A 15,462-nucleotide genomic window follows, 5' to 3' on the forward strand; every position below is an offset into this window, starting at 1 on the left:
AGTTGACACCCATAAACGCCCTCTTTCTGTCAATCTCCTTGCTAACGGCTGTGCGGATGGAATCGTCGCTAGAAGCATTGCACAGCAACAATGCTGTTTGTACCCGTACTATGCGCCTGCGCATTGCGGTGCATACGCATGTGCAGTAGTAACCTGATCGCTGCGCTGCGAAAATCGGCAGCGTGCGATCAACTCGGAATGAGGGCCTATGTTACTAAGCAACAACTCATTTAAACAATGCAATTTAATAAAAGTACGGACCAGTGAATACATTTAGAATTCATGAGACGCATTATTAGTAGTTCACTGTATCTGACCAACAATTCCTGTTGTGATACCACAGATCTCTTTCCTGTACTATTGGGATCCATTTAGAACATTTTGGGGCTGATTCTGAGGTGGGAGCAATGCAGAAATGTTCAAGTAACTGTGCAGATGGTAGGTCGATAGTACAGTACTTAGGTTGGCAGTCAATAGGTCGACCACTATTAGTCGACATGGTATAAGGTCAACATGAGAAAAAAGCCTATACACGAAAAGGTCAACCTGAGTTTTTTACAATTTGTTTTTTTATTTTTTACTTTTTCATACTTTACCATCCACCTTGACTTAGGGATGGCCTTAAACCATCAATTATTCAAAATCATCGATGGTTTATGGCCGATGTAGAAAACTTTTGCCATCGATGGGGGGAGAACCAGATGGTTTCCCTCCATCCATGGAAAGGTATAACCAATTTTTTTTTTTTTATGTGGTGCCGGGACATGGAGCATAGCTCCGCCCCCGACACGTGTGAAGCCCCACCCCTGTATCCTGATTGGCCCATGGGCCAGTCAGTGAAAAAACAGGGATGACCATCGATAGTGGGAACCATCGATGGTTATCCATTACATAGTTGGCAGCCATCCATGGTTATTTTCCATATTGCCATCAATGATAACCATCGATGGCAACCACACTGATGGCCATCCCTTTGTTGACTATGATTGTGCAGCAGTAGTGGAACAAGGCACCTTGCTCGCAGATTGGCAGGTGAAGCGAGGGGACGTGGTGCACTGATTGAGGTTCCTGGTCATGTTACAAAGAATACGACACCAAATCATTAAAAAGACTCACGTCGAACTTTTCATGTGTTGACCTGTCCCGTGTCAACCTTTCACTGTGTCAACCTTTTTCCCCATGTCGACCAATAGTGGTCGACCTATTGACTGTTGACCTCATCAAGGTCGGCCCATTGATCCATAACAGCTAAAACCATCCTGCACTGCATGTGGGCAGATGTATCATGCCGAGAGAGATTTAGATATGAGAGATAAGTCCAAACTCAAACCTAAATTGCTGTGTAAAAATAAACTAAAGCTGTCCGGTATTTACTCTGCATGCAAAAATAAATAAATGTATTTGCACCCGTTGCATTGCAACATGGGGGCTAATACAGACCAGATCGTTGCTGTGCATTTTCATACAGCAGGCGATCAGGTCTAAACTGCGCATGCATACGCACTGCAATGTGCAGGCGTATCGCACGGGTACAAAGCGGATCGCTGCTCAGCGATGGGTTTGTGCGAAGGAGATTGACAGAAGGAGGGCGTTTGTTGGTGTCAACTGACCATTTTCTGGGAGTGTTTGGAAAAATGCAGGCATGTCCAAGCGTTTGCAGGGATGGTTCCTGAATTCAATTCCGGTCCCGGACAGGCTGAAGTGTTCGCAGCGGCTGAGTAAGTTCTGGGCTACTCAGAGACTGCACAAAATCTGTTTGTACAGCTCTGCTACACATGCGATCGCACACTTGTAAAGCAAAAATACACTTCCCTTTGGGCGGTGACTATGTGATCGCAGGACTGCAAAAAAACCCTAGCGAGCGAACAGGTCTTAATTAGGCCCATGGTCTGTTCAGGAGCACAGTTGATTGTTTTTGTTTTTATTTACTCCCGCCTAAAAATCAGGGCCCTTTGATGCTATCGTCAATAGAACATTGGTGGTCATTCCGAGTTGATCGCAGCCAGCAACTTTTTTGCTGCTGCTGCGATCAACTAGTACACGCCTATGGGGGGGTGTATTTTAGCTTAGCAGGGCTGCGATCGCTTGTGCAGCCCTGCTAAGCCAAAAAAAATTCAAGCAGAACAAGACTATCCCTAGACATACTTACCCTGTGCGACGATCTCTGCGAGGCTGGAGCCGGCTTTGATGTCAGACACCCGCCCTCCGTTCTCCTGGACACGCCTGCGTTTTCCTTACCACTCCCCGAAAACGGCAGCCAACGGTCCGGATCCACCCAGGAACGCCTTCTTCTTGTCAATCTTCTTGCGGTCGGCTCTGCGACCTCTTTCTTCGTAGGACGCAACGTAACCCGGCGACCCCTGTCGCCGCACATGCACATTCCAGACCCGTTCGCACCGCAGCGATGAACTGCTGCGTGCAAACGGGTCGGAATGACCCCCAATATCAATAAGAATGCACCTTCTAGTTGCTTAATATAAAACAATCCTGTAGCAGGATTGAAGCTAGAGAAGGGAGTTGAGTTCAGAGTGTAGGGATTCTAGTTACAAAGTAACAGCTCATTGTAATATTTAATCAAATGTATCTATGTAGTGGGGAAACTGTCAGATACAATCAGAAATCACTAAGCAGCCGATTATACGGGCTTTCTGCCTGGCAAATCATTTAGAAAGACTGGTTGCTTGGGCAATATTGTACTATGAGGAATAATTCTAATTTTAGAACAGTTATGTCACTAGGACAGAGATCATAGTTATAGGACTAGCACACTCAGTGACTTAGCCAAGTAGGCAAAAATGTACCAGAGTGAAGACTGTAGGAGAGAAGTAGTGAGAGTCAGATACTTCTACAACATGACCTCTTCCTTGGTCAGGAGTGACGTTAGACCTGTCACATGATGTCACATGCTCTTGTGACAATCCTGCAGTGATACTGCAGTGCATTGGAAGGATGGAAATAGGCAGCACACTGCACAGTAGATAACATCACATTGGGCTGTGGAAGATATAGGGGGGTATTCAATTGTTTGAAAAGTCAGTTGGGTGTCTTTTTTTTTCCTATCTAATAGTCAGAAAAAACAGACACCCAACCAACTTTTCAAACAATTGAATATCCCCCATAATATTTAAATAAAATCTGCGCTATTTTTTCACCTCGGTACACAAAACCAAGGGAATGGGGGTCAGGGATAATCACTGAAAGTAATGAAATATTCCCATGTACAGCAAGAAAACATTTTCAACCACATTTTCTTGACTTAATATTTGATATTCACATCATTTTATAACAGAGAGACCACAAGCTACAATGCTGCTGAGAACTGGTTGGTGCACGGCTGGCACCACTATGGGGAAGGGTCTGCAAAAAACATCCCTACTAGATATTTAACAAGAATGCTTCAGTATACTGCACAGGGGTCCCTAAGACTTCTGACATTATACTTAAAGTACAAAGTTCATTTAAAAAATAAATACTCGTACAATCAAAAAATAAGCTTAAATTGAATTAACAACCCCGAAAACCTTATCCATCCCGGTATTAAATATAAAATTATCTTTTCTTTACTTTTTTGGGCTAATGAGCAAGGAAAGGTGTCAATCACTAGCAGTTCCTCGCTGTTCGTACTGACCAAAGATGCTGACAATTGATTCACAAAACGCGGTATGCAATGTGTTGCAGCAGAGGCGCTTCAAGAGAGGAGGAGGTGCGTGTGCAGACTCAGGGCCTAATTCAGCAAGAATTGCAAATACTGCTAATCAGCAAAATTTGCAATCCTTTTCCTAGCATGCTGACCGCCACCTTCCCCCCCACACACCCCCTTCCCCTTGATGAAGCAATTTCTGCTTCGTGGTAGAAATTAGTGAAGCTTCACCCACAGGCGGATTGCCGCCATGTCTGCAATCGCGGCGTCTGCATGTGACATCACGTAGCCGCCGTGATCATGCCCCGACACAGCCCCATTCGCGCCACACTGCCCCCGTTCATCCGGCAACACTCCGTCTCCTTCCTGGAAATGGAGCGTTGCCCGCCCCTGCGACTGCCTCTGTGTGATTGACAGGCAAAGGCGATCACATATTCTGCGCACCCCCGTAGAAATTGCAGACACATGCGCATGACAGGTGCTGCGCATGAGTCTGCATCTTTTTCTCAATAATTCCGGTTGGATTGCACACTGTGCAGCAGCCATTTTCCCAGTGGTGTTATTACTGCACATGGGCGAAATGCTGGGAAAGTGGCCATTTTCCTAGTGATTTCTGCATCTCTGCTGCTGCTGACGTGGGACTCTGGAGGGTAAGTATTGAAAAAAATAGTAGTAGGGTGTGCGGTGTGGGCCCCCCTGGACCCCAGGGGCCGGGTGCACTGCACACACTCCACCCACTTTAAATATGCCAGTGCATTGCAGGCTTGTCCTTCATCTAACATGCGCACTACAATTCTGTCAGTGGGGCATATGCATTAACACTTGGAAAACGAAAAAGTGGAGAGAGATCAGTTCAGTAGCTGATTGGTTGATACTTTCAATTTCTCACCACTTTATCTCTCTCCAAGCATTGATGCAGAAAGTCCCAACATACCCTGCCACAGTTTTGCCATTATGGACTGCTTAAACTGTGGCAGGGCATGCTGGGATGTGTAGTTTCACAACAGCTGGTGAGCCACAGGTTGGCCAGGCCTGCCTTGATGCATAACCCCTATCAATGTGACATCTAGTGGCATGTAAATGTATTGCAGGGGATTTCAATATTGGGCTTTGTAAGTAAAGCAAACAAGCAAACTGAGCAAAACCAAGCTGCCATGTGGGTAGATGTAACGTGCAAAAAGATTTAGATTTGGGTGGGTTATATTGTTTCTGTGCATGGTAAATACTGGCTGCTTTTGCATGTAGCTCACAAATGTTAGACAGCTTTACTGTTACACTGCAATTTAGATTTCAGTTTGAACACATCCTACCCAAATCTTAATCTCTCTGAATCAGGCCGATCATACCTTAGGACTTGGATGGGGAACCTTCGGTCCTCCAGCTGTTGTTGAACTACACATCCCAGCATGCCCTGCAACAGTTTTAGCATGGCCAAACAGCAAAACTGTAGCAAGGCATGCTGGTATGTGTAGTTCAACAACAGCTGGAGGACCGAAGGTTCCCCATCCCTGCCTTAGGAAAACACACTTGACACAATGCAATGTGTTGCTTTAAAGTGTCCACTTGCTTCCATGAAGGAAGCATGCCATATTAAATGTTCAATAAACACTTGCTAGATGTGAATTCAGAATACATAGGAATTTTTTTTAAAAACCCTTCATTTGGTCTATCTTCCATGACATTCAATGAATGAATAAATAAATAAATAATAGATCACACTATAAAAGTATATGAACACTGTCTGTTATAGTAAATGTATGTAGCAGATCAAATGCTTCACCAAAAATGACACAATCCTAAAGCTTTTTACATAACACAGACTGATATGAAGCAGGAAACCTTATGAAGATTAATCCAAGAACTTATCCACACTGAAGACGCAAATTATACATCATTGTTGTTAATATGACCCAGTTGCAAACGATAATTGCTCTACCACCCAGGGATTAAAGCTTTAGAAGTACTGCCGTTGGCTGGGCTGATCTCTGACACATATTAGTGCTGAAAAAGTAGCTTTAGTCGATCAAGTCAAAATTTCCAAATATGTGAAATTGGGGTGACAGTTCTTTTCTTAATGCAAAGAAGCTCCTCTGTGTTACTAAGACATGTATTATCACATGTGGTATAGCTTGACTGGTATATTTGTGTTTGAAACAGATATAATTTCTGGGTATTATGGTAATTACAGTACTTTTACAGAAAATTAAACACACTATGATTGCATGTTGGCTTCTTATGTAGTTATTCGCAGAACTTAAAGGATGATTTCACTTTTCAACAAGTGGCTTCCATTAAATATATGAGGTCCAAATATACATATTTACCAATACAGCGCAGTACCTGTGAGCTCTATGTTAGATGATCCAGCTGTAGCTCGCACCCTGTGGAATAATATTACACACTGTAATTCTGGTTTGGGAAATATTGCCTTTACTACAGATTTTATGTAAAGGAGATAGCCTTTAAATTTGTGCATAATGGATCTTTTTCTACATACAGTATAGTGGCTGATTCTGGCCACAGTGGCTGTAGTTATCGGCAGTCGTGGAAGCCTTATTTACTACCTTATGCTAATGCAAGAACCCAAAGAGATAATCCATAGCAGTGCTGAAACTAGGGTGGTTCGGAGTACCATTAAGAAATTGGTGGTGGTATGCAGTACCACCAGCCCACCGCTGGGGCATAATTTATAAGGGACATTTTGTGTGTGGGACATAAAATGTTGTCAGTGGCATAACTGTGTGTGACATAATATGTAATAGGCATTACGGTGTGTGGTATAATGTGTAAAGCATTACGCTGTGTGGCAAAATGTGTAATGGGCATTACGGTGTGTGGCATAATGTGTAATGGGTATTACGGTGTCCGGCATAATGTGTAATGGGCGGGCATTACGGTATTTGGCATAATGTGTAAGGGGCATTATGGTGTGTGGCATAATGTGTAATGGGTGTTACGGTGTCTGGCATAATGTGTAATGGGCATTACGGTATTTGGCATAATGTGTAAGGGGCATTATGGTGTGTGGCATAATGTATCCAGGCCCCTATTGTCATGTAGCCACTCCCCTAGTTTCATGTGGCCATGCCCCCTCATGATACGTGACCACACCCATTTTTACTATCAGTGCTACTAACAAAAAATGTCTACTTGCACCACTGATCCAGATGCACAACTAATGCAGAGCTTTTACTACATGTCCATGGGACTCCCACAAGTCAGGGTGGCTCTATGCGTTGCCTCCGAGTAGACGCCCCAAAATGCCTAATACATGGGCAGACAAATCTAGCCAAGTTCCATATGACTCAGAATAGGAAGGACATATGCAAAAATGTGTAAGCTCACAAATGCGCATGCACCGCATACAAAATCTCACTGTTCGCAATTAAGAACAGAGATCTATCAGACTCAGAATCACCCTGTGGTGTAAGATTGAAAACAATGTTTGGACGCAATAAACAATACATGTTGCTAAAGGTTGATTAAAATTAGATTGTAATTAGGCATTACGTGTTTTAGTGGCAAGTGGTAGTTTTCTTCCACGCACCTGCCTAGCCCAGCTCCACCATGTCATATAGACCATGTCAATAACATTAATATATTCATTCCATGAGTGATTATTATTTACATTTTATGCTGGTCTGCATGCAGTGCTAGCCCCCTCCCCCGGCAATCCTACTGTGCTGGGCATTGGTGTATGCTACATTTCCACAAACCCATTCCTGACTGTAAAGTTCCTAACCCTAAAACTGACTTTTCAATTTATGTTCCACCATTGATAATTGCCTTTATATTTTACTAAATTAATGATGCAGCATAATGTCACCCCTTGCAATCCTGAAATGCAGACATGCAGTTCTCAATCCTTCTCTCCTCCCCCTCCATCTGCTAAAACATGTTATGTGCCAGGCTTCACCCCACAGCGGGGACTTTCTGAATGACCCAATATCCTTGTGTGTGCTGAGAAGTGGCAGGAAAAAGCTACTGTGTCATAATAAGGAAAATCTGCAACTCTGAATTCTATACGAATTATGGGGGTTATTCAGAGTTGTTAACAATCCAAAAAAGCACACTAATGGACAAAACCATGTGCACTGCAGGTGGGGCAGATGTAACATGTGCAGAGAGTTAGATTTGGGTGGGGTGAAACTGAAATCTAAATTGCAGCGTAAAAATAAAGCAGCCAGTATTTACCATGCACAGAAATAAAATAACCCACCCAAATCTAACTCTCTGCACATGTTACATCTGCCCCACCAATGCAAATTGGTTTTGCCCATCAGTGTTCTTTTTTGGTTTGAATAACCCCCTATATACAGTATAACTATATATATAAAACTATTGGCAGGGGAGAATTTAGGGGCCAGGCCTCCCCTAGGCACAACATTATTGGTAGTCCTCCATCACATCACTTGCACCTTTTACCCCCCTCATGGTCCTGATGCCTCAGACTGCCAAAGCAGCCCCAACCTCACCCCCTCCACCTACCACACCACAATTTCCAGCCAATTGTTGAAAAAAAAAAAGTCATAATGACAGCATGCTGTGCCACCTCCACCAAGTGACACCTCTAGGCGGGAAGTGGTTAAGATTCTGCAGCTCAGGATACCGGCAATCAGAATGCAGATGCCGGAATCCTAATCGGCAGAACACTGCCAATGGAATACCGGCAAGATAGGCTATTCTCCCTCTGTAGGTGTCCACGACACACAGCCCGCAAGGAGCTTTCGAGCATTTGCCCCCCTGCCAGAATACCGCTGTCGGTATACTGATGGCCGGCATCCCGGTCAGCGGTAATTCATACTGAACCCCCCTAGGCACGTGCCTCATGTACCTAGTGGCTGGGGCCCATGCTTAGGGGTGTGGTCAGTCTCCAGGGGGGGGGGGGTGGCCAGCTGCTACATTGGTTTGCCTAACCTTTAGTAACAGATAAATATTGGCAATGCACTGTAGAGAATACATCATAGTCCTGTGCAGTATAAGGTAACATAAGTGTAATGTATAATTCAAGAACACAGTCTGGAACCTGATCACTAGAGGAGGAGGAGGGCTCCCGGGAAGTGGGACCCACCGGGGGTTACCCCTGTGGGTCAGTCCGACCCTGCCTAGTGGGAAATCCTCCACTGATTATTGGCACGATTGCCCATTATTCACACATTCTGTGGTTTTTGTACAGTACCATGCAAATGTTGGGAGGAATGTGTTACTTAGTCCCACTTTAAATTCACTCACTTCTAAATGTATTTAAGTAATAGTTTCTGCCGGTTTGTCAAGTCTTATTTCCTATACACCACCATTCCAAAATTATCGTGTTTAACCATATTTACAAGTTTAATTTGGGATTGCCGTTTCAGTACTGTGATGTGTTTCCAATAGATTTTATAATTATTTTATGAGAGAAATAAACTTTCCTCATTGATTCACCTGGATTTATTTGTAGAGCTAATTCTGTGACCTGGAATCCACACAAGATGATGGGAGTTCCGCTCCAGTGTTCCGCTCTTTTGGTTAGAGAAGAGGTAAGTTTCTATTATAGAACTTTAATAAGTTACATTCTTCTAGCATTGCGACATGGTTTGGATATCCCTTATATTTCTTTCCTGTTACAGGTTAGTGTTAAGAAACATCTCTTCATGAGCACTAACAGGATTATCAACATTAGAGGAATATTTTAATGCTTTAAATGTTTACCCAACATCACAAAGAGATCTATCCGGTATTAGTGAGCATGGCCAATTGTGTGATAGTGTGTTCATAGTCTGCTGGTAGTGCTGGGGCCCACTGCAAAAGTAGCCGTACCAATCAAAGGAGAAGTGACCACACCATCTTATTATTATTACATTTTATTTATAAGGCGCCACAAGTATTTTGCAGCACCGTACAAAGGACAGTACAGGGAGACAAATCTCAGAAGCTTTGTTACGTCTTCCGGATGGGGTTCGGATCCCACGTCTTCCTGGCAGGTCTGGGCCTCCTGGAAGACTTAACCCCTTCACGAGGCTGCACTGATTAGTTTGATTTGCAACACTTGCACATCTGTGTGCGGATGAGTCTGAACTTGTCTGGGGTATGAGGGTGTGGGGAGGGGGCATGAGGGTTTCTGGGGTATGACAGTGTGGTGTGGGGAGGAGCATGAGGGGTGTCTGAGGTATAAGTGGTGATCAGGGTGTGACAACGGAGGGGTGTCAAAGTATGAGGTGTCATGGGAGGCATGAGAGATGTCCGGGGTATGAGGGAGGGGGCATGAGGGATGTCTGGGGTATAGGGAGAAGCAGGGTGTGACAGAGGAGGGGTGTCAGGTGTATGAGGGGTGTAATGTGTGTGGAGGGGGGGCATGAGGGATGTCTGGGGTATGGGGGGAGCAGTGTGTGAGAGGGGTGTCAGGTGTATGAGGGGTGTAATGTGTATGGAGGGGCATGAGGGATGTCTGGGGTATAGGGGAACAGGGTGTGAAAGAGGAGGGATGTCAGGTGTGTGGAGGGGGACACGAAGGATGGCTGGGGTATAGAGGGGAGCAGTGTGTGACAGAGGAGGGGTGTCAGATGTATGAGGGGTGTAATATGTGTGGAGGGGGCATGAGGAATATCTAGGGTATATGGTGGAGCAGTTTGTGACAGAGGAGGGTTGTCAGGTGTATGGAGGGGGGCATGAGGGATGTCTTGGGTATAGTGGCAGCAGTGTGTGACAGAGGAGGGGTGTCATGTGTATGAGGGGTGCAATGTGTGTGGAGGTGGGCATGAGGAATGTCTGGGGTATAAGGGGGAGCAGGCTGTGGCAGATGAGAGATGTCAGGGGCTTGGGGCGAGTAATGTGTGGGGAGTGGGGCAGGTGGCTGTAATGTGTGGGGAGGAGTGAGATGTTGGGGCAGGGGATACAGGCTGGAACATAGACCCGGGGGTCCTCTCACCAGCTTCTCCGGTCCCCACAGCGCCATCAGCATCGTGACCCTCCCAAACGCCACCATCTTCCTGTCACCCCCGGAGCTGCCAGTCACATGACACGCCTAGCAATGTGTTCTCAGTTGTTCGGGGACATCTCCCCGCCCCCAGTAGGAGGACCTGTATGCGCTCTTCGGATATGGTGGATGAAAGCACATGGCGGCCGGGTGATAGCGGTGTCTTTGGCTATCCAGCCCTACTAGCCCACACCTAAAACTGCTCCGGGATCTAAATAGAGGTCGACTACTGTATATGCAGCCAGGCTGCGTACACAGGTGCACCGCCACCATTTTTACAATCGCAGAAAACGCAGGTGATGTAATCGGGCTGCTCCGAAAACGGCCATGACTCATCTGTGTTTCCCGCGCCACTCACCCCCAATGACGCCCCCGATCGCCCGCCGCCTGTCAATCATTGTGCAATGTGCAAACCATGGAGTGCGGTCGTTTGCGTTTTCTGACATTTTGTGTCCACCTCTGAATGCCCCCCTAATGTATATATTCTGATTTCTTATTTAAACCTCATTATTTACTATTCGAAGCATAACTATCAGTAGCTCCACTAAGCAGCATCTTACTAACATGTACTGTATTGAAGGATATTTCTACTAATCTGTTTTTGTTCCCTTGGAACATGGCCCACATTACGTGTAGAGTAGACACAGTTATATCTAATGCAGAAAGCACTACCTGATATATATATCGTCTTTACTTTGAGGCTTCAGAATGGTTGAAAAAAGATGAGAGATTGCATGGGATTATAATATATTGTAATGGGCTCATTGTATTGGTGGGGATGATGTGAGTCTCTACATCACTCAATGCTGACATTATTTGATACTTTAGAGGACACATCTGACAGTACTAATGTATTAGTAAGTGTTACCTACAGTATATACTCTGGAAGGCTGCAATCAGCTATAATGTTCTCTTCTCTCCTTTGAATTTCCAAACTGTTTACAATTTACCATGTAACATCATTTTTCTGCAATGTCCACATGTATTATATTAATGTATGCCAATTACATATGAGGAAAATAGATAATTTTAATAATAGTGACATTATAACATCTCAGGCCCTAAATAGCTTACTTTCCAACTAATACTAATGCACTAATCCTGATCCCGTTTGCACACATTTTAGGATATACTGTATGCAATAGGGTCCAAGTTGCCGGAAGTGCGGGGCTTCAGGGGCGCAAATGCCTGTATTTTTAAAGCAGCAATCATTTACAAGGTAAAATCAAGTTGGTTCTGCCTTGTAAATAATTGCTGCTTTAAAAATATGCCCAATCTCCCCTGAAATCCCGCACCACTGGCAACTCCGACCATATTATATTTGCCCCCTTTGTTTTAGGCTTATATGATGCTGTGATGACTAAGTAGTCCTCCAATTTGGGCTCATTTCTGTGACCAATATGTTATGAGTTATGTCTTATATGGCAGTACTATATAAAGGGACATTGTTAGTTTTTATCATAGAAGACTGGCCACTTCTGTAACCAAGTGCCAAGGGCACTGTGTACACACACCCAGCATAGCAAGTAGAGTACAAGAGAAAATAAATGTACTCTGGCCTCAGAGTCTTACAGCATTCAAGTAAATTAAATAAGTTGAAAATGATTAAAAACAGAAAAACGGGTTCAATATGATTTCCCAATGGATCGGATGCTGGCTGTCAGTATATCGACAGCGGCATCCCATCCATCAGAATCCAGACAGGCCACCAGTAAGCCCCCTAACCCTCCTGTGCCCCCTACCCTAACCCACCATTGTGGGTGCCTACCCATAACCCTCCCTGGTGGTGCGTAACCATAAGCCTCCCAGCTTGGTGCCTAACCCTCCCTTCCCCACTGTCTAAACCTAACTTTCCCCGCTTGATGCCCAACCCTTATCTCCCCTTCTATGTGCCAAACCCTAACCCTCCCTCCCCGGTCCCTAACCCTCCCGGCCCTGCACTCTAACCCTAACCCCCCTTCTCCTGCCTAAACCTATCCCCCCCCCCCCCCGCAGCAGGATGCAAGGGAGGCCAGCTGTCGCTAATGTGACGGTATGTAGACGCCGGGCATTGTGTCCTACTTTGGGATCTTGGTGTCAGTATATCGACCACCGGGCTCCCATCTGTCAGTAAGCTAACTGCTTCCCAAAAAAACAAAACTGTTTTCCAATGAGATATTGTAAGACACAGAATTTGACGATGACGGCCCCAAGTCCTAGCAATGTTCCTCATGACACCTTTTGCTGAAAATCTGATATCATGAAGGGGTATAAAATATAGATACAGTATAATCTTCATTTGTAATCTGACATGTTTCTGTTAATGATGCAGAAGAGGATCTGTGCAATCTCACTGAAGGTACTCATAAGCCAAATTGTTAGTGTTTGCTGCAAATTAATGAAGGAGAGAGATCCAGGGCCTCTTGCGGTAACTTTGAGATAGGGTCCTTTTTGGTTCTACTAATCAAGGATTTCCTTTGGCTCTTGACGCGCACAGTCCATGAACAGAATTCCACTGCTCTGACTCCACAGCATTTAAGAGAACATTACCTGGGAAAGAATATTGGCATAAATAAGTCTGAAGAAGCGGGCAGTATACCCATGAAATGTATAACGAGTTTATGCAGCTCTTCATTTACTGTACAGTATATGCCTAATGCAAGACCATGTTATACCTTCTACCACTGCCACATCTAAACCCTTTTGCGACGTTTAAATAAACTTGAAGCCACCGATTAGAAGTGATATTGGCTTTTCAATTAGTATATTCTGTGCTGAAAAAGATCCTTTCCAACTCGTGCTTCTGTTAATCTGCAGCCTATTAAGCAAAATAGAGACACGTGAGGCCATTAAAATATAATTGTATTGCCCAGAACATCTGCATTAATTCTACTTCTAAGTCAACTGTGTTGTTAAAAACATTATAAATGATTTTATTCTCCAGGGATTAATGCAAAACTGCAACCAGATGCATGCATCCTACCTCTTCCAGCAAGATAAACATTATGATCTCTCATATGATACCGGAGATAAGGCTTTGCAATGTGGGCGCCATGTGGACATTTTTAAGCTCTGGCTGATGTGGCGAGCAAAGGTAAGAGATTATTAAACTCACACTTACAAGCATACTTACAGTATAATGATCGTTACAGTATACCCATACGTTATGTCACATTTCTAAAATAACACATAGGGGTATATACAGTATTTACTAAGCGATGGTGCCTTCAAAGCCGCTGATTGATGGAGGTTCTGTTTTGAGATTTAAAAGGAAATAATATTAAATACAAGACACCCCATTGCATGCTGGAAGATAAATCCTGATCTCTGCCTGTATTCAGAGTTGACCACATCTCTACGCTCACAATGCCCATATACATGCAACCAATATCACTGTCAGAGTGCATTTGGACCAACCCTATCCTTGGCCAGAAGTTATTGGTGGTTTAGTACAGGGATGTTTTGGATACTGGCCTAACTACAATACATAAAACCTTAGGGCTAGTTTAGTAGAGATAAAGTGGAGAGTGATAAAGTACCAACCAATCAGCCCCTAACTGTCATTTTTCAAACACAGTCTGTAAAATGACAATTGGAAGCTGATTGGTTGGTACTTTATCACTCTCCACGCTTTGATACATTTTCCCCTTAAGTATGCCATAGGGTACATGTAATAGGGTGATTCAGGCTGGTTTTTAGGGTGAGCCAGGTTGGTGTTGCCTTTTAAATTATTGCTGATTTATATTGATAGGCTATGCCGCTGAGATTGCGCTGGTTTGCATAAATCTCACCCTATTACATATATCCCCATATCTTGATTGTGGGGGAATAATTTTGGATATGTAGGTGCAGAAGAATATAAAATAATTAGAATTAAATTATATAGAGACATTAGAGAAAACAGGTATGTATCCTAAATAAGGAAGCCTCAAACGTGACCTTATTAATATGAATATATGAAAGGAAAAAGATGGTGTAACATGGACATAAAAAGGATTATTTGCTGTAAGGGCAGCTTGGAAGTCTTGACCACATAGGGCGGAGATAGCAAATTCAGTAAAAAGTGGATTTGATGTCTTCCTATAACCAGTACAGAATATTAAGAGGATAATTAATTCAGGTATTCAATTTCCAAAAATGTTCTAATAATAGTTTGTGCCATGGAAAACGATGTTTTCAGCTTGACCATGGGAAGGGGTTCTTCACTGTAAGGGTGGTAAGCTGTACATTTCCTTACCATTGGAAGATGTACTAAGCCTTGGAGTTAGGACCTGATTGCCTGGTACTCTCTTCACTTTATCACTCTCCAAGGCTTAGTGCATCTCCCGCCACGTGAGGTTATGATGGAAAATTGTAATGGATGCCTTTCTTACAATGACTGATATCTGTAACTAGAATCAATAGAGAACATTATAGGGGTAATCGATTCAGACAAATTAATCAATTTCTATTTTTGATATTACAGTAAGTAGGATTTTTTTCCCTAAAAGCACTTACACCAAGACAAGCTAGTCTCAAAACACAGATTGCAGACTGTGTGACAGAAATGTAAATCCAAGTGTTTGTCATAGCAATACATAATTACCAGCAGTTGGTTTTCTTCATTCTAAACTCTTAGCTTTAAAAGATCCGGTACCTACCTCAGATTCTATATCTCTTTAAAACCTATTGTTAAGACTAACCTCAGGACAACAAGCACAATGAGATGTGTCTTCCTATTCTGCAAGAGCATTAACATAAGAAAATAAGCAAGTGATTAAGCCTGATCATCCTCATGTAGGCAACAGGGCTAAAATAGGTGCCTATGGCCAGGGCAGGGTGCTAGGGTACTTGGCGCCCACCTGCAAACTATAAATTTGTGCCCTCCCATACTTTAAAGGGACAGTGT

General features: G+C 43.8%; 1 protein-coding gene across 2 annotated transcripts in view; it reads left to right on the forward strand.

The window, feature by feature from the left end:
* GAD2 (glutamate decarboxylase 2) overlaps positions 1-15,462 on the forward strand; it is a 227,069-nt gene that overhangs the window by 191,449 nt on the left and 20,158 nt on the right. For both annotated transcript variants that reach the window (XM_063921647.1, XM_063921646.1), the window contains exons 12-13: positions 9,081-9,159; positions 13,519-13,668. In XM_063921647.1, coding sequence (XP_063777717.1) covers positions 9,081-9,159; positions 13,519-13,668 — 229 coding nt within the window. The remainder of the gene's footprint in view (positions 1-9,080; positions 9,160-13,518; positions 13,669-15,462) is intronic.

Source organism: Pseudophryne corroboree, chromosome 5 (assembly GCF_028390025.1).
Source record: "Pseudophryne corroboree isolate aPseCor3 chromosome 5, aPseCor3.hap2, whole genome shotgun sequence".
Lineage (NCBI taxonomy): Eukaryota > Metazoa > Chordata > Amphibia > Anura > Myobatrachidae > Pseudophryne > Pseudophryne corroboree.